The sequence below is a fragment of the Hypomesus transpacificus genome, chromosome 22 (genome assembly GCF_021917145.1).
Source record: "Hypomesus transpacificus isolate Combined female chromosome 22, fHypTra1, whole genome shotgun sequence".
Classification (NCBI taxonomy): Eukaryota; Metazoa; Chordata; class Actinopteri; order Osmeriformes; family Osmeridae; genus Hypomesus; species Hypomesus transpacificus.
The window spans coordinates 10,073,698-10,100,077 of record NC_061081.1 but is presented as its reverse complement, the minus strand read 5'-3'; the positions used below and the strand labels follow the sequence as shown (position 1 = coordinate 10,100,077).

General features: G+C 44.2%; 1 protein-coding gene across 1 annotated transcript; it reads left to right on the top strand.

Moving 5' to 3' along the window:
- The first annotated feature begins 5,197 nt into the window (after window positions 1-5,197).
- Window positions 5,198-26,145, top strand: doc2d (double C2-like domains, delta). The gene is made up of 11 exons (XM_047044485.1): window positions 5,198-5,335; window positions 6,721-7,168; window positions 7,968-8,047; window positions 8,834-8,908; window positions 11,637-11,746; window positions 15,962-16,088; window positions 16,478-16,534; window positions 16,859-16,983; window positions 20,197-20,278; window positions 20,624-20,720; window positions 22,968-26,145. Exons 2-11 carry the CDS (start codon window positions 6,739-6,741, stop codon window positions 23,096-23,098), a joined length of 1,314 nt encoding a protein of 437 aa, XP_046900441.1. The 5' UTR covers window positions 5,198-5,335; window positions 6,721-6,738; the 3' UTR covers window positions 23,099-26,145.
- The last annotated feature ends 235 nt before the right edge of the window (window positions 26,146-26,380 follow it).

Genomic DNA, 26,380 nt, shown 5'->3' with positions numbered 1-26,380 from the left:
CTTTCGTTTATTTATGGGAATATGCTGATGGGGCTAACATAGGTGTGGCTAGAATAGCTCCGAGACCCAGAAAGGGGGGGAGAGTAGGAGGGGGCAGAAGATGCTATGGAGGGAGAGTGAAAGAGTGCACACTATTAATCATTGGCCTGTCATTTGTCCTGAAAAGCAATGCAATCATTTATCAAAGGCACTGCAAAAATAAAGGTGGGGTAGAAAGGGAGAGGGAGAGCATAAATGGGTCAGTTGCAAATATCAGAGCACCGTTGATGCTGAGCTGAGTTGGCTGTGAGGTCGGCAGCACAAGCGAGTGTTCAAATCCCCACCCCCCACCCGGGACTCTTTATCCCAGGAGAGATGAGGTGAGGATGGGGGAGGACTAAGAACAGGGGATGGGCCTCCCCCGGTTCTCTTCACAATCTCAGGGATCCCCTAACCTAACTTGTTATGGGGGCACTTCATCATTCAGATGTTTCATCTCACTGAATGTCATGAACACGCATGAATGTAGAACTTTGGTGAAGCTGTCATGATGTGCCGCAGGGAATGGTTTCAGGACAACACCGTTTTCATAAACATCAAAACAGTCGTAGAAGCAAAAAAAAACAACACTATAGCAAAAATATATATTTCAAATTAGCCACAGGGGATGGCTCTGTCGTTCTGTATTGCAGTATTTGATTTTACCTGTAGTGTTTGTTTTAGTTTTTTGTGTACCGTTGACTTTTGTTGCTGTCAAGAAATGGAACACAGAACTAGAACTCACACCATGACAGAAAGAGAGGGTGGGGCACAGTGGCACTTGTTTCTCTGCCTGTCAGACTTCAGAACGAGATGGTGGTAGGGTAATAGAATCTGTCTGTCAGGCCATGTGTCGGAGAGAGGAGGAAAAAAAGATGAACAGTGAATAGGAATGAAAAAAGAAGACAAATGTTGAATTGAGGAAGGACAGAAGACAAGAGAAATATATAGAGGGATGTATAGCCTATGTATACAGTATATTACCTATGTATTTGAATAAGTGGGCTTCTATTGAACATACAAATAATATAAATATAAAATATAATTAAAGTGCATGACAGATTGAATGTTCCAAGCACAATTATAAGAAATATTGAATATCATTATTAATTGCGTGCGCTCGCTCACATTTAAAGACTTAATACACATACCCCACTTACATAAAATAGTACATTTGCCCATAATATAATTACATAAAATCTTGACAGATATCTAGCCATAACACAATCAGACCCCTAAATCAAGATAGATGATAGAGTAAAAACATTGTAGTTGAATATTTTGTCAATAGGCTTTCATATTTTGGCCTTTGAGATTCGTTGATGCGTATATGGTTGCGAGTGTTCAAATTAAACCATTTCATATGACCACAATTCCACCTAACGGCTACTCATTGGCCGGGAGAAACATGTTATGATGCCAAAAACATAAGACAATTGATGGTCTGGATTATCAAAAGTGGCTAAGGCCTGTATTTTTACCCCAAAAAGTAATCTGTAAACATTGGTCTTTAGGCCTACATGTTATTGTCCAGTGATGTCCAATGAGATTCTGTTCACAGGTAGTGTGCAAAGGTATCATTACATTTCCACAAAATGTGATCAATCAGCCAGTCTTAATTTTAAATAGATAGATTTAAAATGAAGTCGATTGGAATTTTGGGCCAGTGGGAAATTAATTTAGCGCCGTCATATTAACTAAATCTACTACTCTACTGTAGTGTATAAAAACAAATTACAGTTACGGTACTTTTGAGCTAAAAGGAAGGCAAGTTTTTGTTGAATATTTTCCAGAACAACTCAATGACCTGATTACCTTGTTGAAACTGATAAGTATCATGTCAGAGTGTATGATATGAAGTTGGCTGTCACCAGAAATAGTTTATAAATATCCAAGATTATGCAAATGAAGCTACTCGGAACATTTCCATCTAATTACTACTCAACAGTGGCCCATGTAAACATGGGGCCGAATGTCAAAGACATCTTATTTGAGCAATCTGTGCAATTATGTAAACATGACTACCTTTTTACTACAATGCCCCCCTAAATGTTATGTGGACGGACGATGGTCAGACAGTTATTGTGCGAAGGCCCACTCTGTAGTGTGTAAAAACAGATTCAAGTTATTTTTGAGGTAAATGGAGAGAGATACTTTATGTTGAATACATTTTCCTAGACCAACTCCTATTGACCACAGGAAGCCCAATCACAACTTTAGACATTTTAAAAGAAAGCTGCAAGTTAATAAAATAAACAACATTCACAGTTGTGCCTCAAGGCCCAGAGAATGCCACCTTGAGTACACCATGACATTTCACTTCCAGCCTGAAAGCGCCGACACACAGATCCGGCCGTGCGTGTCGCAGAGAAGCTTACACTTGCACAAGATAAGACGCAGTGCATTTGCAAGGGCGCGACTAGGACACTCAAATTCACTAGGTCCATCTAAAAATGAACGTTGATTCAATCTCTCTCGCACATTCCACACAAACACGTGCAGTTGATGTGTTCTGGGTGTTATGGGCTATGCTGTGTTAATGGGTAAAGTTTATCTCGAGAAGACTCTGACTGAATTCTTAATAGAGGACCACTGAAGCTTTGTGCTCTTGTAATAAGAGAGAGGAGATCATCTCAACATGCAGCGTGAGGAAGTGTAAAAATTACCTTACTCAAAACTATCTCTCTTTTTTTCTCCCAAATAGCATATTTCTCTCTTTCTCTCTCAAATACTCTCTCTCTCTCTTTTTGTTTGTCTGTATCTTACACATACCACTTCTCTTCTGTCAGCCCCCACTCCCTCTTTTTTTTCTTTCTTTCTTTCTTTCTTTCTTTCTTTCTTTCTTTCTTTCTTTCTTTCTTTCTTTCTTTCTTTCTTTCTTTCTTTCTTTCTTTCTCTCTCTCTCTCTCTCTCTCTCTCTCTCTCCCTCTCTCTCTCTCTCTCTCTCTCTCTCTTTCTCTCTTGTTCCCTCCTTCCAGGATTTGCTCTGCAACGTAAAGATACCCCAATTCTCCATTGCCCTCTGCTTCCAACTCCTGTTCATCATCTGTTAGTCAGCTAAGGGATGCCAACCACCAACACAAATCACTGTCCCAGATATCAATCTGCCAACTCACCCTGGTACCCACACAGTGATCAATAGCCCTGGCTCTATTGTCCACACTTCATTCTTCAGGCTAAATTGATTACATTTCAGTTTGGGATGGATTCAGTGGTGAGATTCCAAGTAATCCTTGTGCATCCAGGGTCACTGTGAAACTGATGCTGGTGTCATTCTGTTCTGTCTGTTCCATTTCCACTTATGTATCAGTGGGAAAGCGTTAGGTTGTTTTGACCCAAAAAATCTCCTCAAAGCTCAGAAACTAACATTTGGGATTTTTTTTGCTGGAGAAAGGGCATCTTTGTCCGTCTTGAAACATTTTCTTGAAACTGTTGGATTGAATTGTTGGAGGAGAATATGGCAGTGTGACCTATTGGAAGTCATGCATGCAGTGGAGGCTAGCTGTCGCTCTTATCCTGTTTTGAAGGCCCTAGTAATCAGCCGTGAAGATGACAAAGGACTATGTCAAAACAGCAACCCAATCTCTGCTGACATTCATACAAGTCTGACACTTTTGGATAGAAGCAACACCATCTCGCTCTCTGATAGACAAAAATGAAATAATTGTTTCCATCCAAACCAATTAGAAAACACCTTTTATGCATCTATAGTATGAAGATTGATGGAGAGAAGTACATTTAATCTCATACATGAACAGACCAATGAATAGATCATTAATTGCCTCCAACAGTGATTGAAAGAGCGTTCTAGAAAAACAACAACATAATGAGATCGTCACATCCTCTGGCCATTCACCCCTGACAGTGACATGTGGAGACTGCCAAAGGACAAATGAGCTTGCGGCGTTCGTCTCACGGGTTTGCTTTCACATGACTGACTGGCTGGGGCTGTATCTGGTAGCGCTGTGGTTGGTCAGGACCGTCTCTGTATGATGGCCAGCTGACCCACTCTGTGACAGAACCATGGCCAGAGGCTGAGAGCTGCTTCTCGTCCAGCTACTGTCACACATGAACATTACTGACGCAGTAGATGTAATGAAACCAGTATTTTTTGCTGTCTCTCTGTATTCATTAATTTTCCTCCCTATTTCCCCCTGTCCTTTTCTCTTTTTGTGAGAGGCTGTTAGCATCTTGGTAGATTTGGCTTAAGCAAGATCACAAAGGCTTATTTTCTCTGATCAAGTGGCCATGCTTTCATTTTTCGAGATTTGAATTATATGCATTTTAACTGTCAAAAAGGAGCCAATTATAGAGAGGTACTGTACAAAAGGTGTAAAGGTTGTTATGTAACAGAGCAATTCTTCATTACAGTAAACTGTCATAGTCTTCCATGTCTACTCATGGAAATCAAAAGATTTTGCCTTCAGCTTTTACACGGAATGTGTACTCTTTAGTTTCCCATATGCTTCTCTTTTTCCTTTTTTGAGCATTTCTTCTTTTTACCTTAAAGCGTTTGAAGTTTATTCCATGTGTGACTTTACGTTTCTCTCTAATTCCTCTGCCATTTCTTATTCCCTTTCTTTCTTCAAATTTCCCACAGAGCATTCCCCATGCAGTCTTTCTGTTCTTCTGTCTCTCTTTCTATCAGGGTCTCTCTAGCTTGGTTTCGAAGCTTCTGTCATATTTCTCTACGTTTTGCTCATCCGGCTGTCTGATTGGGTTGGATTTAGTAGGCCAAATTGTACCAGCAAAGACCAGTTCTCTGTTTCGTTCTGTGTATCTCCCCTTCTCACTCTCTCTCTTCTTCCTTTCTCTCTCACTATTTCTCTCCTTCTCCCTCTCCCTGTCGCAAGTTTTTTTTTGCTTCGTCTTTCTCTCACTCTTACGTAGTGGTTTTGATTTCTCTCTCTTTCTCTCTCACCCGCTTTACTCTGTGGATGAACGTCCTCACTGCAGAGAAAGTGAGTGACAGAACTATAAGCTCTGTGCGTGAAACAAGCGACGAAGAGAGAGCGCAAGGGAGAGAGAGAGAGAGAGCGAGAGAAAGAGAAAGAGAGAGTGCGCGAGGGAGAAAGAGAGACAGAAAGAGAGAGGAGGGGAGAATTTAAGCAGAAGCGTCACAACTAACAGAGAGGGAGGGAGGGTCTGAGGAGCAGAGTGAGGGAGCCACAGAGAGAGAGGGAGGGAGGGAGGGAGAGAGAGAAGAGGGGAGGATATATTGACTTGGAGCAGCTCTGCTCTCTCCACAGTGTGTAAAAGACAGAGAACGAAAGAACAGACACGATGGAGCGCTGGAACAGATGAAGACTGTCACTGGGTACGTGTACGTACATATGTGTGTGTGTTCACAAAGTGCTGTGAGTGAGACCGTCTGCGACGTACCTGTGGGCTGTATGTGTAAGTGCGCACGTGCAGACAAGCCAGTGAGTTTGTGCGGACAATGTTTTTCAATCAATGAGATTGTGTTTGCTTGTCCATGTGTGTGTGTGTGTACATATGTGTCTGTGTGTGTGTTCTAAGAAGATCCTGGATGTAAGATGGTTTGTATCTTTGTGTCCATCTGGCGAGTGAGAGTGTCTGAGTGTATGGAATCACACTAGAGCATGCGTGTGTGTGTGTCGAAGGAAACAGACCAGAGACAAGGATGTACATATATATATATATATATATATATATATATATGGAGAGAGAGACAGAGAGAGAGACAGAGAGAGAGAAAGAGAGAGAGAGAGAGAGAGAGAGAGAGAGAGAGAGAGAGAGAGAGAGAGAGAGAGAGAGAGAGAGTGGCTCTGAGTAAATGACTGTCTTTACTATTGAATCATTGCTCTGCATTGATGACTGGTACTAAAGCACATTGGGCTGCTGATTGAGGGTAGACGTTGTCTTGCTTTGAAACTCCTCAGAAGTGTCTCAGATGTTTGTGTGCTGGTGTGTGTTAGTGTGTACGTGTGATTTATAATATTTGCCAACCAATTTGTGTGATGTACTAGACAGTTTCTGTTACAAGTCATTATATAAAGATGTTTGAAAAAATTATCATTTGCAAACTCTTACAGTATGACTGTCTGCAGTATCTGTACCCATTACTAGGAAGTGTGGTATAGGATTTTGAGTGGCGTTATGTAAATATTGCTCAAGGGTTTTGAAGATGAGAGATGGGGGGGGCAGAGAGAGTGATAAAAGGAGGATTAGTGGAGGAGTGTGTATAGTAAAAAGGGATATAGGGTTAATACTTTGAAACAATATTCTGCTGATAATGAATATTCATTAAGTGCTTTGATGTCGTGGGTCTATTTCTTTGTTGAAGCTTAACGTGGGGGGCTTGGAGACAGGAGGCTTCGGTTCCAAACCACGTCAAAATGAACCATAACGAACAATGAGTTGACTTCCATTGCATCCCAAAGGATGAGCTAGACTGATAAAACTCTCAAATTCCATTTGAACTATTGAGAAAAGTATATCTTCATGGTTCCATTCAGGTTTTTTGAATCATGTAATTGGAATTTGTCCACATCTCCCGCTACGGATGATTTTAGGTCAAAACAATCCAACACATGTTACTTGACTTTAATAAAAATGGAAGTGTTTGGAAGGGTCTGTCGTTTGGCTTATGATCTCACCCCTCTGTTCTTCTTTTTTCCCATCAATCCATCCCCCTCCTTTGTCTCTCACTCTGTTTTTTCTCCTTCCTTCCATCCCTAGTTCCACCCAGCGGTCCATATGAGCGTCTCCAAGGCCCCGCCACCGCACTCGCACTTTGCCCCCCCCACTCACCCCCCCATCAACAACAACAACCACCAGCCCCCTGCCTCCTCCTCTTCTCACCTGGTAGTGCCCCCTTCTTCCTCCTCCTCCTCCCCCCCCGCCCCTCACCATGCCAACCCGCCCCCTCCCTCGCCCGTCAAGATCTCTATGCAGGAGCACTTTGCCATCAACGTGTGCCCAGGGCCCATCATGCCCATACCCCAGATCTCGGATTTCTTCCCCCGTTTCCACGACTACCCTTGCACGCCGCCCCCGCCACGCGAGAAGAAGATCTTGAAGGAGGACAACAATGGGATGGTTGAGTTTGGAGGAGTTGGAGGAGACAGGGACAGGGAGAAGAGGGAAGAGGATGAGGGCGAGAGGCAAGACTCGGACGATGAAGACAGTGAGTCAAGGGAGAGGGGTAGCGTACATGAGTGTGCCATCTTTGTGGCGGTTTTGTGTAATTTTGTGTTCCACGAACATTAGAGTTTGTAGTAACATGTAGTATGCATAGAGCATGTGAAGCAGAGTGCGAATTATACAATGACAATCGGCGGGGTTACGATTACAGGTAAGAACGATATATAACTGTATCGACCCCCCCGACCTGTGGTTTTCACCTCTTTTGGGGGGGTCCAAGTCTTAATTAAGGGGGTCAAACCCCCCAAACCCCCCTGTAATTTAAACCCTGATGTGAAGGACAAGTCATTGAGCAATTTGGCCCAATTTAAAACTCCCCCTCCCGATTTGAGAGTTCAGAGGTTGTTTTTCTTGTTTGTGTCAGTGCGAGTTTCTGTGTACATCTCTCCTCCATGCTGCCTGCATTTGCCTTGTCATACTGAGTCGAGCGTCTTTCCAGTGCTTTAGTCACAACCTCAGTCTCTGAAACAGCGCCCTTGTGATTTATGTGAGTGTCCTAGAATCATGTAATTCAGCCTATAAGTTTCTGTTCATTTTCCCCGAATGATGAAACACGACAGATCAATTCATAAATGGAATGTTTTTGAAGTGAGTGTCTAAAAGACACGTAGCCCTGTATGCAACTTAAGGCTGATACCACATGTGTGTGGGTGTGTTTGTGTGCGTTGGTGCGGATTTGGAAATCCCTGTACTTGTGTTCATTCATGCGTGTGTTGGCTTTAGTGAAATCAGGTTTGTGTGCTCAGAGCCATATTGACAGAAATCGATCGTTGTGTTTTCAGCTTACTTGGGCACACTGGAATTTAACTTGCTTTTTGATCAAGAAAACAACTGTCTACACTGCACCATCCACAAAGCAAAGGTAAGCACCACTCTTGTTACCCTTGGTATGAATTAGTCTTGAGAAGGCCAGTTTATGGATATCATGCTATTAGATTTTTAAACTACATTTTTAAGTTAATCTTTTAAGACTGTTTAAAACTTGTTTCGCTCCTTAGTTTGGGCCTCACAATGTAACGCACAGACTATAAAAAAAACATGTGTTTAAAATAGTCAATTTTTTTCCATCGATGCTAAAACGAGCTAATCTGAAGCTTGACATTTCGCCCATTCAGTACAATACCAGACTGAGCTACAAACATATCCCCCAACGCAGAGAGAGAGAGGAATCAAAGTGCAAGCTTAAGCCTCATCCACTCAGCCAGCCTTTGGCTCACGTTGAATGCCCTCCGCCCTGTCTTACCCACGGAGGCAGGCTTAAGTAGAACCCAAAACTCAGAGCCAAGCCTCGAAAACAAAAGAGGGGCAAAGAGGAAACCGCTTGAACCTCTCACATTGCAGCGACACTCACTCTATCCCCTTGGCGATATAACGTGTAAAGTATTAACGCAACATGAGCTAGCTAGCAAGCTAATTTTAGAATGTGGCGCATGGTAAACACAACCAGTGAGTGTTCAGCTGCACCAGTGTGCAATAGGCTTTTGAGTGACGCTAAGGTTGGGTGTGAGTGTTCTCCTGTGCTATCGAAAGAAACATTGGACATGTTTTGTTAGATAAAGAACATGATGTTCTCTGTGTCATGTATGTACTATGATGAATTATGAACGCTCAACTTTTAACCTGGTCTTGTTTGTTTGTGTCTCCACAGGGACTGAAGGCCATGGACTCCAACGGACTGGCAGATCCATACGTCAAGCTACATCTCCTGCCGGGGGCTAGCAAGGTCACTATGGCAACCCCATCCCAACATCCGTCAACGCTACACACTCACTGTAGGGCCCCGAGGGTTCCACGCCCCGGCCAAAGCTTCCATTTCCACTTCCAACTGCCCATTTATTTTCTTAAAACCCATCTCCCAAACAGCACAAAGTGAAAGAAGCAAGACACATGACTGTATTGCCTCAAGTGTATCCCGTTGACCACATCTTCCCTGTGATTTTCTGATGTTGTACTCGATTTTTGGAATTGAAATTGGCCAATGTGCTATAGGGGCTCTGCATGGTAGCGAGTCGTTCCATGCAGCTTGATGGTAAGCTATTTCAGACAGACACTAAGGAGTTTTAGAACTTGGCAGGAAGAATATGCACATTTACTTATTTTCTCCTCAGGTGGGAGACATTTTGTCAGCCATTTTCAACCGAAGATGATGCGAAATGATGCAGGAACAGATTCAGACAGGACACATCAACATGGGAAAAATTAGGCTGTGGGCCCAGCGCTGAAAAACACTATAGAAACATTTTGACCACCACACCACCCCTTCTCCCTATCCCACCACCCATTTACTCCCCCACTCCACTCCCCACATCCCCCTTTCTGTTGCCTTCTTTTGTTACCTCTCGCTCTTTTTTTCTATTGCCTTACGCTCCTATCTCTGTCACTATCTCTCTTTATTCGTGTGACCCAATATGACCTTGGGATACCAACACAGTGTCGAAAGGGAGCAGAGGGATGGGGGGGAGATGAGGGGAGGACAGCAGCAGGTGGTTGTCATGGAAACAGCAAGGATTGTTACACGGCTCACGTCAACAGACGAGTGTGGATGGGGGGGGGGGGGGGGGAGACGAGGGGTTGGGGGGGAGAAAGAGAGGGGTGGGGGGATATAACGTCAGCTTGCACACAAGTAGCCACAAACGTCTGTTTGGCAAATATCGACCACACGGGTCCGGTGTACCCAGGAGTGGGAGCATGTGACTGGGAGGCACGAGGCACACACACACACACAGGTATTTATATAATAGTCCACAAAATGCATGAATGTGACGTAAAACACACTCAAGCACTGCAGCGAGAGCGTGACTAGCAAGGACAGACCCACACCTGCTCTTAGACACGTCTTCTCACTCACCGTGTGGCGTACGCATACACCGTTGTCACAAAGCCTCTTATGAACGCACGTTTGCCCACAATAACTCACAGACACACAGCGGCAGACTCATTGGTAATTACAGATGCACACATGGTTCACTCACAGTTACGCATGTACACACACGTACCATCCTCCCCACATGCTCGCTCGCTCACACACACAGAGCACAGCCAATCAGCAAGCGTCTGCCGGTGTCTCAGTGTTCTGGTATTTTGACTTGGTGTTCTCATCTGTTCGCTGTCTATGCCGTCACTCATCCTAATGCATAGTGCATGGAGAATGAGATTTCTGACTCACATACACGCATTCCTTACCAGCACTGGGATCCTGGGAGAGAGAAAGTGTGAAAGAGAGAGAGGTCCATTCGAGAAAAGCCATGTACGGGAGGGTGGGGGGGAGGGTGGGGGGGAGGGGAGGTGGAAGAGGAGGATAAAGGGAGAGAGAGGGCTACTGATAAAATATTAGGGGGCGGAGGATATGTAATTATTGGAGAATAAAGAGAGAGCGGGAAAGAAAGAGAGAGTATGGATGTTTGAATGTCGGCAATGATTTAGGTTTGAGAACAGAGGGTAGACGGACAGGAGGGCAGAGAAAAAGCGAGAAAGGAAGGGTGTATATGTGAGGTAAGGCGAAGAAGAGGGAGTGAGAGTGGGCCAGGGACAAGAGAGAGAGAGAGAGAGAGAGAGAGAGAGAGAGAGAGACGGAGGGAGTGAGAGAGAGAGAGAGGTAATTAGCTACGGAGCACCAGGGTGTTGACAAATGCCCGCGGACTCTGAATTTCGGCTTGTGCTACACAGAGCCCTGAGAGTATACACTCCTGCTCGCTCAGCTGTGTGTGTGTGTGCGTGTGTTTCTGTGTGTGTGTATTGGGGATAAAAACTGTGAATGCATGCCTGGTTTTCAGCTTCAAAGAGAAAAAATATGCTAGTTGAATGAGGGAGAAAATAAAAGCTCTATGCAAAAACTAAAACTAAAAGCTACAGGATTGACATCCTGATAGGTAGCTCTGTGGGAGCAAGTCAGCGAGTGAGTGCTAACTCCTCCTCAGTCATTCATTGAGGAGAAGATGACACACTGTAGGGAAGCGAGTGTCAGGCATTTCTGTTTTGGAATGCTTTGATTTCTCATGCTAATTCTGTTAGCGCAGGCTAATTGACCGATGTGCTGCGCTAGCGTAGTGGGGCTTGTTTTGGGCACGCTGGCGACAGGTTGTTTGAGACAGACGGGCAGGTGAGTCGGGGGAAGCCTCTTGTCCTCTCATCCTCCTCTACAAAGTCGGTGAGCAGATGCCTGCATTTCCTGAGGGAAGAGATAAATGAAGTTTCTCCTCTCTACTTCTCTCTCTCTTTCCCCCCCCCAATCTGTTCACACTCTCTTTCTTACACTCCCCCCTGTGTCCCCTCTCTCCAACTCTTTTTCTCATTCAATTCTCTACCTGATCTACAGCTTTCCTTCTTTCCTCATTCTCATCGGCTCTCCTCTATACACTGTTACACTGTCTCTTTCTCTCTCTGTTCTGGTGCTTTCCCTCCATCACTTTCTCTCATTCCTCACATTGTCCCCCGTTGCTTGTCTCCTCTAGGCCAATAAGCTGAGGACAAAGACCTTGAAGAACACCCTGAACCCTGTGTGGAGCGAGACCCTCATGTACCATGGCATCACAGCTGCCGACATGACCACTAAAACACTCAGGTAAAAAACTACAACTCCCACACGCACGGCCAAACTGCCTACAATTCCCAAAAATAATTATTTGCCTGCTTGTTATCCAAGGGATCCGATTTAAAGTCCCCAAGGGCCCTTGCTGAAACAGCTGCCTACAATTCCCAGAAGGCCCTCTTGGCCTATTCATTATTCAGGCCAGGAACAATGGCCAAGTGTTCCATTAGCGTTTGATGCATTAACTGCTCAGGTTTTGGCTTTGTTTGAGAGTCTCCACCCGCTCATTCACAAAGAGCTCTAAATATGGGTACTGAAGTGATTGAGGTCAAGCATGGCTCACTGTGGCCAAAACTCGGCTGCAGTCTTAACCTTGGTTTGAGCATGTGGGAGAGTTTGTGTATGTGTGTGTATGTTTTGCAGAAGATAGTACAGTAGGGCACATGTGGACAGGATTAGAATAAATGCAGGAACACACGTACATACACACACATCCCTGGTCACAAAGTTATCACACAACCCATGCTGGAGGCACAAAGACAGACAGACAGGTGTGTGTCCTCGAGCTTTCTTGTCAAGGTCAGCTGCTGGACAGCAAAGCCATGTGTGTCCCCCACCTCCCCCCTCCATACACACCAGCACCACCTGCTCACAAACACGCACGCACCCGCCCACATCCTTCCAACCCAAACACGTCAACAGACACACACACACACACACCCTCATTACACGCCCGCATGGGGGCTCTGGAAGAGAGCTTCAGATGGAGAGATTGAGAAAAAGAGACACAGGAGGAGGAAAGAGTGAATGATACAGAGTGACAAGTAGGAGGGAGTAACAGAACAACAGTTGCCAAAATGTAGTGGACAGGAGGGAGGGATATGGTGGATGGAAAGGGAAGGAGGGAGAAAAAAGAATGTACCGGGTATTCTACGCGATTAAATATAAAAGCTTGGAATCACAGAGATGGGGATGAAGTGAGTGAGAAATGTGTGTGTGAGAGAGAGAGAAAGAGAGAGAGAGAGAGAGAGAGAGAGAGAAGGGGGGAGAGAGGAGAGGGGGAAAGAGAAAGGAGAAGGAAAGAGGGAGACAGGAGAGAAGGGGAGAGGGACAGAGACAAGTGGATAGTGTGGGGAAACGGACACTGGAAGGGCACCCTGTGGTAATGCTTAGCCCCCCAGCCAGGCCCCTTCTGTGCCTAGCTTCATCACACCAGTGGGACATGTGTGAAGGAAATTTCTGACGGTACTGTGTAGTTTGAATAGTCAAGATGCCGGCGTAATACAATTGATTTATTCCGTACAGTACATTCGCAAACAGAGTACTCTATGACCAGTCGTAACGAAGAACACCTATAATAGAGTCGTTCGAGAGAGTGGTGAAGAACATCACATACTCACTGCCTTATATAAACTCATACATATGGTCATGCTATACGGTCAATCAATCAATGTAGCTGTCTCTGTGATTGGCTAACACTATTCAGTGACAGTTGAAACAATAGAGCCTCAAGACCTGGTTTCCCAAAGTTCTTTGATGTTCCATTTCTCTCTAGATCAAGAGATAGTAAAGCTACATGAGTTGGCCAGTCAAATAGTCAACTGTCCTTTGTGTGGTCATCTTCAAACAATAATGAATTAAATACAAACAGTGACACAGGAAGAATCTCTATGGCCAAGAGTTCAAAGCAGCTTCATCAATCAACCCTTTCCAGAACTTCCCCTCAGTTCATAAATACCTTAAGACAATCAGACTTCATTTACTACAAGATAAAGCTAGTCACTGGCTGTCCTTTATCAATGAACAAAGGAGCTTTAACATTTTAACACTATTAAAACACATTTAACCTAAAATATCCACCACACATGACCTGAGGAATGGGGATGGAGGGGGGGGGGGGGGGGGGTCTGGCCCTCAAAAAGCCCACCTCCAAGTGGGCAGGTGTTGCTCAGATTCAGCCTCTCTCCAAGGAGCAGCCTTGAGCCTCTGGAGCTGAAGAATTGGACGGTGGTTAAACAGCAGGTTTTACACTCTGGGGAAAATGAGTAGTGCAGTGAGGCAGATAAGCAGAGAATTTGTGTGCGTGTGTGTGTGTGCGTGCGTGTGTGTGTGTGTGTGTGTGCATGTGTGTGGAACATGATCGAATATGCTGCAAACTGAATTTGTGAACCATATGGTGGGCTCCGATCCCATGGATGCTGGTCAACATTGATACTTAATTAGAGAGTATAAGGTAGTGGGAGTTTCAAATATGTTGTCTGAAGGATGGCCAGGTTATCCGTTTTTGATTAGAAGGTAAGACTTGAACAACCTTCAGTAAAGCCTCTTTTTTTGCCGTCTTTCATCAGTAATCAGAATAATTTGACCAGTACTGGTGGTTGTACAGTTGCAGTAGGCTGTTTGAAATATTCACACATTTATACACCCACACAGATGTGTCTCAGTTGGGGGCAAATTTGATGGAAATTTGGCATAAAGTTGCAGCCTCAACATGCTGTAAAAATAATCGCCACTATCCACTACCAGTTTATTTGTGTTTTTGTGTATGAATGTGACACTTCAGACTATTACACATTCACGATGGGTCCGCCCCACTGCTCTGGGGTCTTTTTTCTTTTGAAAGCTTTGAATCCCAATCCTTTCAGTCAGAAAGCAGATTAAAACAAACATCTTATTTTGTGATCTGTGAAAAAACTGTGATTGTTTTCAGAATATTGCTGCCATCTGAGGTATATCTCATAGGGACTGAGTCCATTTTTGTAGAGAGAAGGTCCTTCCACTATACTTGCAAGCATAGTGCATTGAGAATTATATATAGAACCCTGCCCAAGGGAAATGTCTCACAGATGGAAATACCTCAAAGAAGATATACTTCAGGATGTCTGAGAACATATTGTGGCCTTATTGTGGATCGTTTCGTGCAAAAAGAACTATCCAGACTCTATCACTGGTGTTACTTTCACACTGTCAATCAGAGAAAGTGGTCTACCCTATCTGGCTGAGAAACAAGCCGGACGAGACGTTTTCGACAAAATCAGCAGCCGCCATCGCCACCACGTCCCGTGGTAGTTCTCTGTACTCTTTACCTCCTCTTTTCCTTCCTGTCTTACATCCCTCCCTCTATCTCTCCATCAAATTCTTTAATGGACTTTCCTCAGTGATAAGTAATCCAAGAGATTTAAGAGCCAAGCTATATTTAGATGTGTTATAATTTAGATGTTAATATTGATGGGGAAAAATGATCACATAAATCTTAATTAATATATTACAGTGTGTTTATTTTAAACTCCCTATGTTATCTGAGTCACCTTGGATGGATGGGTATGGAATACACTGATGGTAATTCAGCTAGCTTTCACCCAAATACACAAGAATTGGTCTGTCAGTGCAGTGCATGTGACTAAGATAGATTTAACTAATTGGGTTAAGGTGGAGGGTGTGTGCCATATGGATAGCACATGTGGGTGAGTGGGGGGGTGAGATTGACAGTGCAAGGTGTGATATTCTTCTTCATCACCCGTGCACATGTCAGTTTGACACACGGCATTCTGGGAACAGTGCACAGTGCACACACAAAGACTCAAACACAGGCACATATTAGCTATCTCTTTCACACACATACACAGTCTTTCTCTCTCTGACTAACACACACACAGACGGTATGACTAACTGTCTGGAGCTGGTGTGTTTGTGAAAAGGAAGACAGCAGAGGAAGAGAGAAGGAGAGAAAAAAGAGAGAGTGTGTTGTGACAGAGTGTCACCTCCACCCCCACACAGTCCCACAGGGGAAAGCTATTCAAAGTCCGAGCCAAGGAGCTCATGAGAGACCAGATACTACGGAGGTCCTCCTACTGTTCATTTATTTTTATATGGAGAGAGTTTGTTCTGGAAACCACCTTATCACAAGATCATGGGGGTAACTTTGAAATGTGCTTTACTGACGCTGCAGTATACAGGTATTCACAGCTCAGGGTACATAGATGTGTTTTATGAGTGACAGTGTTTACTTCTTGAATTTGGGACGATGGCACGCTGCTGCAGATGGTGGACGGTGATTAGAACCCCTGAGGAAATATGGACTTACACACACTCAGATATCTCACAGAGCCATGACATGGAAAGTTTTCTGACCCAAACAGACACACACACACTTGGCTGGCAGAGAATTTATAGACCCAAGGCTTAACCAAAGCTGACTTCACGGTGCCTCTCCCCCCTGTGTGTGTGTGTGTGTGTGTGTGTGCTCAGGCTCTGCGTGTGTGACATGGACCGTCTCGGCCGCAACGAGTTTATCGGTGAGGTGCGAGTGCCTCTGAAGAAATTGAAGGAGGGAGAAAGCAAGAGGTATAACATGGGCTTGGAGAGAATTGCACAGGTAGGTGGTGTGTGTGTGTCAGTGTTTCTGTGTGTGTGTGTGTGTTTGTGTGTATGTGTGTGTGTGTGTGTTTGTGTGTGCCCGAGTGCAAGTGGGTGTTTGTGTTGGTGTACCAACAATATGGCATGGATCTCATAATGCATGAGCGAGTAATTGCTTGTGGCCTAGATTAATTTCATTTTCTGTATCATATTGTGTGTAAATGTTATAGCCATTGGCTAGATACATGCTAGATACATGCGGTCAGATTGTGTGTATATTGATGTAAACCATCCTCTCTCTCACTCTACCCTTCTCTCTCCTCTCTCTCTCACTGTGTCTTTTGCTCTGTCAATATCGTTCCTCTCTCTGTCCCTCGGTGTATCAATCTCTTTATCTCTCTCTCTCAGAACAAGGAGAGTAACAACCAAGCCGTAGAGCAGGGAGCCCCTGTAGCAGAAGAGGAGGTGAGCCTTGAGACTGTAGTATTCATATCAACACTTTGTTTGCCCACAGTCGACAGTCATATGGATGGTGTTGAGTCGATAAGGCCTTCTGAACTCTGGACTTTGCTTTAATGATGGCCTTGCAATTAGCTTCCATACATACATCTACTGTAGGTTGTTAAAGTAATGACATCCAAGGCATGGTACAAATTATTTGTGCAATAAAGTTGGGTTAGGGTTAATTATGTGTGTCCATCATTTTGCACCACCTCCCCACCCACCCACCCATCCTTTCCAATCCCACCCACTTCATCTTGCCAATTCCCCCATCCCCTCACCCCCCAGCGTGGCCGTATTCTGGTGTCACTGTGCTACAGCACAGAGAAAAACAGCCTGCTTGTGGGCATCGTGCGCTGCGCCCACCTTGCCGCCATGGACTCCAACGGCTACTCTGACCCCTTTGTCAAAATGTGAGTAAAGGCATGGGTGCACCTGAGCCAGTTTTTTGGGTGGCAGTTCACCTCCTGAGGGCATGAAAAACTGTGAGAGAACATACTGTAACGAGACCAGGAGACACACTGTGACAGCACAGGAGGTGATGTGACTTAAATGTATTGACTTCCTGTTGTCGGGACGCAAATGAAGAGACCAGACTTTCCTGGCAGACCTTGGAGGTGTTTTTCTTTCACTGTTTCTCTTTTCTTACCTTTTAATCTCTCCATCTCTCTCTCCTTTTCTCCAAAGTATTGATTTGTAGCTGTTATTTAAACCTAGCTCTGAGCCCCTTATCAGCCCATTTTGATGTATGGTGAGATAGAGCTTATGGCATGCTAGTTGTGCACCTAAGAGGTTGTCTGTTTTTTTTTCTTTTTGTATCCCTCTTTTCTATGGAGTCTATCTCTTTTTGTCTCTGTTTCTTTTTGCCTTTCCTTGTGACAAGCACTGGATGATGAGTGTGACCGGGTGACGTACTAGAAGCTTTTTTTCTTTTCTTTTTAAGCTTGAATTTCATCTGCATTTCTCTATCTCTCTCTCTCTGCCTGCCTCTTTTAACACTCTGAGGTGTGTCAGAGGCGCAATGTTGTGGCTGCTGGGAGTAGGTGTTTGTGTCTGCCGTTTGTTTGATTTCCCACTTCCACAAAGAGAGCTATGCAACCGACTAGACTTGACATGTCAGTCCAAAGAATCAGACAGTTTTCCACTTGAGATTCTAAAACCCCATCTAGAATCCAAAGAAGATTTGAACCAAATGACCAGAATAATTCCAGTACATTTAGAATAATATTCAGTAAAGTTCCCTGTAAAACTACACTGGATAAAGTCATCTGTTTCTATGGAGCCTCCATCTATGTCATGTGTGGCAGTCTTACCTAGGTGTTAGAGATAACCAACCAAACTCACATTTCATTATCAACATGGCAGGTAGTTCAAACTTGTGTGACAAAGACCGGTAAGGGTCCATGGAATTTTCCAGAACAGGAAGCCAGGTTTGCTGAACTGAGCCCGCAGGATCAATACAGTGCCTAGTACTTGCTAGCAATCATTTTCTCATCCGATCGAGCACCTATTCCCACCTGTCACGCTGTTTCACACTGTGTGGGTAGTGTAACAAATGTTACTTCTGGATGCCCACACTCACTTTCACGTGGTGTGTGTGTTTTTGTTTGTGTTTGCGCGAGCGTTTTTTAAAACTTTTTTAGACTAAAAGGTTATGGATGCCTGAGTGCAATTTTCTGGTCGCACCCCCCCTAGTTAGTGATGGCAAGCTTTGTTTCTTACTTGTACACTGCAGCATACTTGCGCACCTGGGTTTCACTGAAGAAACAGGCCACCACTACAAGGCAAGAGTGTGTGTGTGTGTAGTTTATTCTGATAGCTGAAGATTATGTTATATTTCACTGTGTGGACTGGAGGCCAGATACCTGTCTGCAGTTTGATGAGATACTGCAGAGATTCTTCTTAGAACACCAAGCACATACGCTCACATGTCTGACGTGAGATACGACCCATGTCTGACCGGAGCTATTTCACCAGAGGACTGAATAACCAAGTGGAGCGATCTGCCCAGAGCCAGTTACATTTGTAGCATAACGCAGGTCTGCATATGAACTGAATCCGCATTCCTCAGGCTCTGACAACTCACTTCAGCTTTGCTGGTGTATTGAATGACCAATTGAAATGAGTAAAAATATATATGTTTGAAGCATTTCATGCTATTCAAACAGACCTCTAGTGTGCAAATAGGCACTTACACTCTTATTTTACAAAGGCCCACACTGTCCTGTTACTGTGGGGATAATGAGATGATGTCCGTGCCATTACATTTGGCCTTGAGAAAAAAACACTCCACAATAGGTCAAAAATGATCTGCCACCTCCTCCTCGTTGCGGTTTGCTGACATCAATTCGCTTTTTCATCACCGTTTAGACCCCATTTGTTTAATTCTCCATGGATGACTAGCTCCCCCTCTGTAGCAGACAGACGGACTGCGATATTGAGGCATGAAAATGCTCTTGGACTACAGGCTGGAGAGAAACATCCAAGAGAGAGCTTTGTGAGAACTGGAGTGTCTGTTTTTCACCGCTGACTAAGCAGGCTGTCATCTTTATGTGCGTGTGTGTTTGTGTGTGTGTGTGTGTGTGTGTGTTAGAGAGAGAGAGAGAGAGAGAGAGAGAGAGAGAGAGAGAGAGAGAGAGAGAGAGAGAGAGTTTGTGTACTTTTGTGAATTCACAAACATACACAACGTGGTTTGTTTTTAGGTCTATTTCTCTTCGCTTCTTTTCGGCTGTAACTGTTTCTCTTTCCCGTCATCCCTCTTTTGTTCTCTGTTTCTCTCTAGCTTCACCCTAGCTTTCTCTCCCATTCACCCATTTTCATAAATCCATGACCTCATTACTCGTTTTTTCGTCATGGGATAGTCATCTCATGTCGTATCATTTCCTTTCAGATCAGTGTGAGTTTCTTTCTTTCTGTCTCTCTCTCTCCACCTCTCTCACTATCTCTCCCCATCCACCACCATACTGTGTTGTTGGACACTAACCTCGTTGCATGCATAACCTTGGCATAAACTCTTTACTCATGTGTCGATGAGTTACGTAGTCAGGGGTGGGCGGCCTAGGTTGCAGAGAAATCTCTCAACGATGGAAAACATCTTGACTTGAATTTATGCTGATGGTGATGAGCTCCCTCACAGCCCTCGGGGGATGCCTTCTGTCGGCTGTTGGCTGGGACGTGCGCGTTTTCAAATATCTGTGCGCCCCCCCGCATCACCACTTTCAAAACAGCATTTTATGTGACTCTTCCCATAGCCTCTGTTATTCTTTGTTTCACAATAAGGGTAGAATTGAGCTAACCAGTCCTGTTGTGTGTCGTCGTTGCCCCCCTCATCCCCCCCATTGCACGATTTTCAGATTCATGTCCTGGTGAATGACAGAGGGCCCGATTTTTCGCTTTGGTTGTGAAAGTTGTCATTCAGTCGGAGGGAGAACATACTGGAACAGCCATGCTGTGTCATCTGTCTTGTTATAACATCCCTGTCTGTCTTGCTCCACCTCTCTTCTCCTCCTTCCAACTCACCCTTTCTACATTTCTACTTTTTCCTTCTGACCCCTTCGGCCTCAATTTCTCTTTTCCTCTTTCTCTCTTTATATCGTCTTCTCTCTCTTTCTGTTTCTCTCTCTCAGTGTACTACAGCCTGATATGGGGAAGAAGTCCAAGTACAAAACCACAGTCAAGAAGAAGACTCTGAATCCTGAATTCAATGAGGTACTTCTCTCCCCCGTGCCTACATCTGGAAGAGCCTCTTAATCAACTAACCTGGCAACCCGCTCAATAGCTAAATCCATAGCCCCTAATTACATCCTACTTGTCATTTTACGTAACTGCAATCATTAGAGAGTTAGAAATACTGTGTTGAATGTTATAAACACAAATGTATTCAATTCAAAAACCTTTCCTTTACTTTCAACAACTCCTGTCTCCGTGTGTTTGGATGCATTCACAAGCTCAAGTCTTCACGTGTGTGCATACACATGAATATTTTTTCTTTCAGCCATATAGCTGAGTCAGCTTGAATGCATACCTCTCTTGTCTCTCTCTCCACCTTTTCAGGAGTTTGCATATGAAGTTCCACATGACCAGCTGGCAAAGAAAACACTGGAGATTTCTGTGTGGGACTACGACCTGGGAATGAGCAACGACTTCATAGGTGAGGGAGCGAGTGAAAGGAGGAGAGGAGGAGTACTGAGAGGCAGAGAATAGAGGGTGATTCAAGAGGAGCGAGAGGGGGAGCGAGAGGGGGAGCGAGAGGGGGAGCGAGAGCGGGAGCGAGAGGGGGAGCGAGAGGGGGAGCGAGAGGGGGAGCGTGAGGGGGAGCGAGACGGGGAGCGAGGGGAGCGAGAGGGGGAGCGAGAGGGGGAGCGAGAGGGGGAGCGAGAGCGGGAGCATGCATGAAAAGATGAGAGGAGCCAGAGAGGAGTGCGTGGAAGGAGAGGGAGAATTAGTGTTGGGCGGAAGTAGGTGAAGAAGTGAGAGAGGGAACGTGTGGGAGGGAGAAGCAGAGTGCCTTTAAAAGGGAAAAGGGTAGCAGTTTTTTTTTCCATCGCCATCCGTCATCCTGTTGACACTCTAGATAGATGCAGCTTTTTACCACAGATAAACTGCTGTGGCAGGCTCTCATACACACACACACACAGAACGGTGGAGCACAAGGGAGGGAGACAGAACTGATAGAGAGAATGGATCACCATCTTGAGAGCTCCAAGGCCTTGAGATCAGAGTGTTTTATTTCTGTGTGTGTGTGTGTGTGTGTGTGTGTGCGTGTGCGTGTACGTGTGTGTGTTGGTCCAACATTGAAATAATGCTCAAGAATGAGTTATTGCCCACTGCAGAGAAGAAGGAGAGCTATTGGTCCAATACACAGCCCAGACTAACTTCTCTTTCATGACCACTATCCTTATGGGGCAAAAAGAACACGACCTAGTTATGTTACAGCTGAGAAACTAACGATATGGAGAAGAGAGAGAGAGTGATGGAGAGAGAGTTGGGTGTGGAGAAAAGTAGAGGGGGGGAAAGGCAGAGTGGATGACGGAGAGCGTGAGAGAGGCACACTTGTCAATGATGACAAGTGACAGGGACAATGGAATGGAAGAGAGACAGTTGTGAAAATAAAAGAAGCGAGAGAGAGAGAGAGAGAGAGAGAGAGAGAGAGAGAGAGAGAGAGAGAGAGACGGAGTGAGAAGGGAGACGGAGGAAAACAAATAGAAAAGAGGAGAACATGTGAAGGAATAGAGAGATAAGGGATGAGGGGATAAGAGAGAAAGGGCTGATAGCCTAAAGGGTCAGATGTACTGTAGAGGGGATGATGTGTCCAAGGTGGGAGGTGCAGAGACACGGAAGAGAGCGACGTACGACAAGAAAACAAAAAGAGGGAGGATTTGAGAGATACCGAGAGGACAGAGACAGACTGCAGTCGTCACCACTAATCTGTGGGAGTGATATTGATGACTGGACAAGGTCTCTCATTTAGAACAAACAGGAGGAAGAGGAAGGAGGGGGGAAGAGAGGGAGGACAGAGAGGAGGTGTGGGGGGGGGGGTGGTCAGCATAGCCTGTTAAAGGTTTGTGTGTGTGCTGTGTGTATGGATGATGTGTTTGTGTGGGTGGCTGTATTTACCACAAAGAGTGTGTGTGTGAGCGCATCATGCCTTGCGTCATCCGTGTCAACCTATCCATCAGTTTGCCTCACCTCCTTTGTCTGTCTTTCTCTCTTGTCCGATGGTTTGCACACTTACCACCCGTTTGTCACGGATCGCACTCCTGGGCACACGAAACATGCTATTGATTTCTGTGTGTGTGGGAAGAGGAAGGTGAGCTTGGCAAACAAACTGCAAATGCATCTGTGTGTGCTTGGCATAATTAACGTCCGTTACCATAAACCATGTTAATATAATGGTACGCATTCAATTATGTGTCAGTCTGTAATTTAGATTCCAAAAGATAACGTTTGTATTTACGTGTGCATGAGAGCTTGACAAAGGAGCCCATGATCCACAAACAGAAGAAAACGTCCACCGACAAACTAAAACATTCCTCACAGAGGCTCACAAGCACGCTAGGGAAAACGCTTTTGTCTGTAAAATACAGTTTATGGTTTCACGCTGTGATGCTTGTACCACTACAAACAAGAGAACTGCTATCTGTTTACCGTACTGTGAAAACAGTATATTTTCCTCTCTCTCTTTTCATTATATTTTATTTTTTGTCATTTAATTTCGTCCATTTTGCTTCTTTTTCTTCTATTTTTTGTGTTTTTCATTTCTCTGTCCCTTTCTTCCGGAATGAGAGTCCATTGTCATGGTTGGTATTTTGAAGGAGAATTCATCTTGATGACTCAGCAGTGAATGAAGGCTTGTATTGTGGATCTTTCTTTCTTTCTGTCTGTCTTTCTCTCTTAGGTGGAGTTGAATTGGGCATCAATGCCAAAGGAGAGAAACTTCGGCACTGGTTTGAGTGCCTCAAACACGCAGGAAAGAAAGTGGAGTACTGGCACACGCTCACACAGCAAGGAGCCCCCAGTAGTGACTAACACACACACTTATACCTTTATTAATGAATGAGTAATAATCAACTAATGCAGTAATAAAAGGATGTGATCTAAAACATGCAATAATTAAGACAGTAATTATAATATCATAATTATCAATAATCAATGGTAGGAGATTATGACAATGACCAAGTTATGCATAATAATTATTATATGAATAATAATAACAAAAATGATCATAATAATAACATTATTATAATAATGTCACAACACCGTTTTTCTTAAAGGTAAAACAGTTTGTGAAAAACAATATCCCTCATTAAAAGTGTTGATTGTGAAAGTGCTCACAAATTGTGCTTTAACCCCATTACCTGCATTCTGTCATCCGTTGTTACTCATGAACAGCGTAGAAGCCTCACCTGTACCAGAGTATGTTTATAAGCAACTGTAATGTTAGAAGGTTACAGTAGAAAGGTCAAAACAAACACTGACTACTGAGGATGACTCGGGTGATCAAGTTGTAAAAAGAAATCTAGTTTTCATGTTTATCTGATGCAATCCTACACAATATACGGTGAAGCACAAAAGGGTCCATTTGATGGTGTCTACCTTAACTGTCTGTAAGTAACTGTCCCAAATCTGTAATTGACAGTGAGTGGCTTGGTGTCAAAGATAATATTTGAGTTTGTAGTGTGTGTGTGCAAATATTTGTGCACCTATACATTTTCGGAAGTGTGTATTATTGTGTATGTGTGCGAGGGTGAGATTGAGAGCGAGAGAGAGTGTGTGTGTGTCTCTGGATATCAGTGTCATGTCCACTCTCCCAATGTGTCCAACATCCACCACTCCATCATGAGGACAAACACCCCAACATGAAAGACTAAGGATGAAAAAGAGAGACTCACATGAATGTTCCACACAGTGACACTTCCCATGTCCAGTGGTGACTGTCACACACCCGACCTCTGATCTCCATCTTCTGACTCCAACTTCTTCCTGACTGACAGCTTCAGACGCAAACTCAAGACCAGTCACAAACCAAGCCTACCTTCTCCATGTGCAACAGCAAATTACAGTATTACAGTTTAAGAGGAGACAAAGAAACACTTTTTTCTTTTCCATCCTGTGATTCAAGGAGTCAACTAATCAAGAGGCTCTAATGATGATCATGTTTCATTGGATGTATTTGGTCTAGTATCAAACAGAAATCTGCACACACTGTGGTCCTGCAAGTCATGACAGGTCCTTATACATTTAAAACCCCTAGCTAATCTATGAAGGCTGACTAGGTGTAACAAAAATGGCGGAAACTCTACCTAGCTTCACTTGGAGTAAGACAACATACTTCCATCTATCTGAGATGTTAAGGTCCACTGAACGGAGAAAGTGTTTTGGATGCAGTGAGCATGAGACCACAGGGACTATCTGTTTCTCTGAGATGAAGGACGGCCCACAGAGTTTAATACCAGGGTTGCCAGACATGTAGAGATTTGACAGCAGAAACCCCCTTCTCTGGTATGGATTTCTCCCTGTGGGGAAAGGGAACTCTGTCATAATGGATTATGGTCAGAAACTCGGCCCATCCTGGGGCGTTCCCAGTGGTTTGGTGGAGAATCACAGACTGAACAGAAGGCAGAATCATACCAATGTATTGATACATAGTATGGATACATAGTTTGTGTCTGTGGGTGTGTAAAGAAATATATGGGCATTTGTGTGCATGTCAATAAGTCTCTAAACGGACACCCCTAATATGGTCATGTTAATCCTAGCAAGCCTTCGAAAGAGGATGACCATAGATGTAAGGTAGTACCCATGAGCCCAGGGTCAGCAACCCAGCTCTCATTGACCTATTGCCCCATTTTATTCTGACCCTGGGCCCTGGCTTCAGTTTAGGCCTTTTAAGCTTAATTCTGGTCCACAAAAGCACACTTCCAGTCAGTCAATGGCCTCCAGATGTTTTTCCTGTTTCCTGTCTTTGACTTATCTGTCCATTTTACTACTTGGACAACAGTGTGAATGTGCCACAATGGACAGAAAAAAAACAGTATTTTAATTCAATTCAGAGACTTTTGCTCTCAGAGAAGATATTTGTCAGATTCAGTCTCAGAAAAAAAGATTAAAACAGAACAAGACAAAACAATCAGTTATTGACGTCAGCCACTTGCAGTCTGAACTCTTACCTGCAAGAGTAATCATGTTTCCCCCGGTGCTGTCAGTGACTGTTGTGAAGGTGGGGGTGGCATGGCAGGGGGTGCTCTGCATTTCTCTATGCACATCTGCGCAGAAAGACCCCCTTTCTCTACCCCAACAGAGAGGACAAAGGGATCATCTTGGACAGGACACTGACATACACACATTGTTCATGTTACAAAGATGCATCCATGGGTTTTGTAATACTGTAGACATTCTTCCTCTCTGCCTACCTTTGGAACGGCACCCTGAGATTGTACTGCTTGTGTCTGCTGTAATGATTTTTTAATGACGAACACTGATTGCTCTTTCTTTCTTTCCAGGCCTGGTGATCTCTGGGCTTGTTTACAACCAGATTCGCTCAATTTTTGTCTCTTTTCTCAGTTGTTCCAGCAAACCTTATTTACACAGTTATCTTAGCAGAAGCCTAGGAAGAGCGATTTCATGACAGAAACTCCACTGACATGATTTGGATGTGATAATTTGGGACTGAAACTAATGGATAATAGGCGTACCTTTTACAATCTGCATAAGACCTGCATGTTAAAGATATCGACAACAATCATTGCCTTTGTTGCTGATGCTACTGCTCTGTATTGTTTGTTTGGGATAGTTCAGGATGTTTTTGTCAAATTGGTGTGCTTTACTCATTCAGCCATCGCTTTAAAACCTTTATTGTCACACTTATTGACATTTGTCTTCCTTTTAAGCCTGTTGGTATGGAAGACTGAGAAACGAAGGGTGGGTAGATTAAACTGAGTGGATGAGGTGGTGGATTCACTACTGTGGCATCCTTATGTACTTAACTGAACTGTCTATATGGAAACATGTGGCGTTGCAGCCATCGTGTGGTGGGTTTGTGTAACTACTTCACTAATTAAACTGACATTATTTCAGTGGCGCTTTGTGTTTTGTTTCATGGGATACAGTTCCGTTTGAATAAAAAAGGCCTTGTCTTGTGCATTTGAAAGCGCACATACACACACTAGACTGGATAGGTACCGTGATGGTTCTTTATTTGATTTGTGTTCACTTGTTTTTCTCTCTGTGTTGTTCCATCTCTCTTCCCCACCTGTATCACATTCCTCTCTCCCTGTCGTTTGACTCTTCTGGCTAATTTTGCTTCACTTA